Here is a 4,926-nt window from a genome sequence, read left to right as displayed (position 1 = left end):
ATGATATTTCTTTTAAAACAAATCACAAAAAAAGTCAATGAGGCAGTAACTGTGATTATATCATGCGGCAAATGGGTATTAATGTTTATTTTTTTTATATTGAATTTCTGTCATAAGCGATCAGAAATATCTGTTATAAATACCGCAGAACTTGACTTGACGTTTTCCCGCCATATGTCAAAATACCTGCATCAACAAACGATTGAAATGTTTCACTAAATTTCAAGAGCGCCTCGCCACATTGATTGTTCATATGGTAAACAAATGGCGGAAGTAAAGTCAACATGTGGAAATTGACTGAAACTGTGATAATTCCATTGATTTGATTCGTATAATTATTCCATTTTAAAGAAAAGGAACATGACACAATCAATTGTTGTTCAAGGTATGAATGACAAGTACTTCCTTCTCCTCAAGGGGGACAAATTTCCGCAATTTAACGATATTTCGCGATCTTGTTGGTCACTAATTCAAGCCCTTCTTTGTTTCATATAGAAACGACCACTTCAGATCTTTCTTACAGATTGTAGTCATTCGAGGCTTCTGAGAATCCAGAAGCCCAGTTAGCTCAGTTGGTAGAGCACCTGACTTGAAAGCAGCAGGTCATGAGTTTGAATCCGACACTGGGTATATAGGTGTTTTGCTCCACCAAATACAACAGTAAAGAATGTCATGTTTTACTACTTCTCATGAAAGTTCTACAATAAGTTGATAAAAAATAGAAAGAAAATAGAGGGTTGAGTAGTTCCTTTTAAAATTCCTGTCAGTAGTGGTTTGCTACCCTGTAGTGGTTGTAGGCATATAAGGCCACTTCCAACAGCCATGCTGTTGGGTTAACCCTTCAGCAATACGTTTAGAGACAGGTATTTTACTACAATGGCGACGAGGATATTTGATGGATTCATGTATTTGGATGAGGCTAGAAACTGATAGTAGGTTAAGTTGATGCCTCTGGTTAAAATCTGATAAGAGGTTTAGTTGATGCCTCGGGCTAGAAACTGATAGGCAGTTCAATTGATGCCTGGTCCTTAATTCAGTGTTAGAGAGGAGAGGAGTGTAGTGATTGTAGGTATATAAGGCCACTTCCAACAGCCTAGCTGTTGGGTTAACCCTTTAGCGACGTGGTTAGAGTGTCCGCCTACAGATCACAAGGTCCGGGGTTCGATCCTCTGTAGAGACTTGGGAATTTTAATACAACCCGTAAAAAGATGCATATTTGTGCTTGCCCTCACGTAGCTGAAAGATTTCAGCATCAGAGATATTTATATACTATTACTGATCTCTGAGCTGAAGTTGAAACCTGGCATTGACAGCTCACCAGGAATCGTACCAGAAATCTGATGCTATAATTTTATCAATTCAAAGTCACTGTTTACTTTAATATATTTTTAATTCCATTTTTCTTTTACTATGACATGAAGTAAACCTTGCAACAAAATTCCAAGACAACTTATACACAGAAATTTTGAACAGGTGCTGCTGTTTGCAACATCTTGCACATCTTACTGCATGATCAAGGTACTCTTTCACATGGGAAACAGGTGTGCAGTATAGAGCAATTGTTTTTGGATTATTTGGTGAATTTTAACTTCTTAATGTATGTTTCTATGAATTTTAATGAAAATGCTGAGATTTAAATCAGATTATATTCATAGTTTAAAAAAACATGTAGATTAGAGGGTTCAGAAAAGCCACTAATTTGCTCATACATGTAAATACAAGTAGAAATCAGCTTCAAGCGAATGAAACTTGTAGTTTTGGCCCGACAAGTGTGATTTTTTACCAAAAATATCATAAATTCAGTTAAGACAGAGCTGTGCAGAAGGCAAATAGCTAAATGAATTTATTGGTTTTCACAACTCTTATTAAATATGTCCTGCTCCACATATAATATGATTGCATTAATTAATTAGCTATGCGCTTGATAGTCCAAAACAAGGTTCAGGTATACACTGTTTTTAACAGAGTTTGAAGAAGATGCTTTCTGTTAAATTAAAGAGCAGGACAAGTGCAAATTTTAGAAGGACAAGTAAAAATTCTAGGCAGAATTGTCAAGCCCAGGCTTTCTTACTTAGATTTAGGCTTATTATGACAAAAAAATAAATAACTTATTTCTACATCAAATATTTTAATTTGCTTATCTCTGACAGCCTTTATATTGTCAAAGATGATTTCCTACACATATAACAACAGAATTAACAAATTGTCGTTATCTTGCATGAGAGTAAACAGTAACAACCATATATAGATCCATTTCATTATTTTCCACTTTCTTACTAAGTCTTGTAAACAGGCATTTTTGTTTTCATCAAATTTACCAGTTCTTTAGATAGCAACCAACCTGTTTACTTTTTTACCAGCAAAACACTTTCACACTTAGTTTTTTTATTAGGCGTTAAAAAAGTTGTTTGTTTCCGGTAACATGCGAAAAAAAATTAGGGTAGGTAGGTTGGTAATTTTTTTTTTTCGAATTTGTTTTTATTAAGTGGGACTTTCCGGAAATTATTTTTGTGTCAAAAAATGAACACAAATAAGGGGGTTATGCCTTTTAGAGCATCAGTAAGTTGATTTCTAACGTGACTGACCATGTTTAAAGCGTAAAAAGTGCAGTTTTAAAAAGTTGATTTTTTTTTTATCCAGGACGATAAAAACATTTAGGGTTGGGCCAGACATTTAGGGTAGGTCAGGATACCGGAAACAAACATTTTTTTACGCCTTAAGGTGAAGTGTCCAATACCATGATGCAACTATTCACTTTAGATTAACCTCAAAGGAGAATCAGTACGCAACAGACCAGCAACTGTGCTAAAAGTAGGTTGTAACTACTGTTTGAAAGGCCATTAACACTTATTATGCTGGACACGATTGATTCTGCCTTTGTGACCAGTGTACATCATGGTCTACACTGGTCGCAAAGGCAGAATCAATCGTGTCCAGCATGATTAGGGTTAAACATATTTTCAAGGTAAAGCAGACATTTTGTCTAAACTAACACTCAACTAATATTTTGTAGTTGGACAATGCGGGAACCAAATTGGATGTAGATTTTGGGATTTGGCGTTAAGGGAGCATGCAACAGTGAATAAGGTAACTCATTTTATAACTGTTATATCTTTAAGACTAGGGAATTGTCTAATTGTGTTTTAGTGAATTTTTCATCATCCTAAGAAAAGATAATAACTCTGTTGTGATTCTCAGTTGTAGAGCTCAAAAATAGAAAACCCGTGAGTTCGATCCTCGGGCGGGCCTATGTTCTCCGTGACTATTTGATAAACGACATTGTGTCTGAAATCATTAGTCCTCCACCTCTGATTCATGTGGGGAAGTTGGCAGTTACTTGCGGAGAACAGGTTTGTACTGGTACAGAATCCAGGAACACTGGTTAGGTTAACAGTCAGCCGTTACATGACTGAAATACTGTTGAAAAACGGCGTTAAACCCCCCCCCCAAAAAAAAAAAAAAAAAAAAAAAAAAATAGAAAAATTCTTACTGTCAAGTTACATGTAAAATGTAAGTCTGATGTTCTATGCTGATCAGTTTAGACGTGGTGGGTAATTTTTGTAGAATTTTCAAGAAACTTTTCTGTATTTATGGCATTTTTTCAGCATGGAACTTACGATGAATCTCTGAGCAGTTTTTTCCGCAATGTTGACAGCAGATTTGATGATCCTGCAAACATTCCATTAGACAGGGGAACTGGTAAAATCAAGTCTCTTAAAGCCAGGGTGAGTAGCTTTTCTGTACAGTAGATTTGATAAGGCACTTTTGTGATCTTGACCCAAGATTATAGATCTGAGTTTCTCAAAGTTTCAGCATTGGACTTGCTGTTTCAGAGCAAAATAATTTAATTAGCAGATGGGGAGTATGCACTGGGGACACAGTTTTGTAATTTGGCATCAAGCAATTGGTAAAAACAGTTGTAAAAGCCATGTAGAATTTAAGTTTTCTGAAAGTATATTTGATAAGGCATTCCATTAGATCTACATTGTTGCACGTTGCATGATCTTCATCTAGTGACTGCCGAAATTCATTAGGGTTCATAGAGGATTAGTTTTTGTGGATTGACATGTAGATTTTGTTAATCCACAAAAATTAAGTCCCGACAAACAAATACAATTTCCATTCATTTCATCTTTAAAAGTTGAAATCCACAAATTCATTTCCCCATAAAATAGTGATTTTGGCAAAAAAGTCAAGAAATTTCATACAATTACTCGGATGGATAAGAATGCAAAAATTTGGAACTAACAGAACTAGAGCTCTGGTTTGGTGACTATTTGTAGACAGTAGATTATATTATGGAACAAGTACCACTTAGATAAGGGCATACCAGAAGATTTGCTAATAAAAGGAAAATATTAAATATTAGGTTGTCATTAGGTGAATTCATTTGTCTTACTTATAATAAATACTGTGAAGTAAATTACATTTTGAAGGAGAAAACATTTTGTTGGTGTTGTGGTACCGTTGTCTGCAAAGTTCCATTAAGCTTATAATTCATTAAGCAGCTGGCCAAATAGAGAATGTGTATAATCACATAGAAAAGCACATTAATTTATGATTAAGAGTCATAAAGGGAGGTAATAAAAAACAATGGATTCAATAATAGTTTCTAGTATTTGAGTCAAATAATTAAGTCTTTGACCAGTATAATATGAGAAATTGGTCGTTGAAAGTAAGATTTACCAAAAACTTAAAACATTTCATGTTCATAACAAAAAAATGTGGTCTAAGGAAGGTCCTTTATGGCCCTTAAATAATCAATTCTTTGAAATGGCAGTTTAGGCCATAATGGCTATTTCATAGGAATATGAATTTGTGGAATTAAAATTTTGAATAGAATTAATGGGAGTTTTAATTCATTGACTGGGATTTTCATGTAATTTTGTGGTTATCCATGAAAATTAGTCTCCCACAAATATTAAG

General features: G+C 34.6%; 1 protein-coding gene across 1 annotated transcript in view; it reads left to right on the top strand.

The window, feature by feature from the left end:
* Positions 1 to 234: 234 nt before the first annotated feature.
* LOC123540871 (tubulin epsilon chain-like) overlaps positions 235 to 4,926 on the top strand; it is a 32,228-nt gene continuing 27,536 nt past the window's right edge. Inside the window, exons 1-3 of the mRNA XM_053526734.1 lie at positions 235 to 385; positions 3,014 to 3,087; positions 3,606 to 3,725. Coding sequence (XP_053382709.1) covers positions 361 to 385; positions 3,014 to 3,087; positions 3,606 to 3,725 — 219 coding nt within the window. The 5' untranslated portion in view covers positions 235 to 360. The remainder of the gene's footprint in view (positions 386 to 3,013; positions 3,088 to 3,605; positions 3,726 to 4,926) is intronic.

The sequence above is a fragment of the Mercenaria mercenaria genome, chromosome 16 (genome assembly GCF_021730395.1).
Source record: "Mercenaria mercenaria strain notata chromosome 16, MADL_Memer_1, whole genome shotgun sequence".
Classification (NCBI taxonomy): Eukaryota; Metazoa; Mollusca; class Bivalvia; order Venerida; family Veneridae; genus Mercenaria; species Mercenaria mercenaria.
Note: the sequence above shows the minus strand (reverse complement) of the source record. Positions and strands in the feature narration are given on the sequence as shown.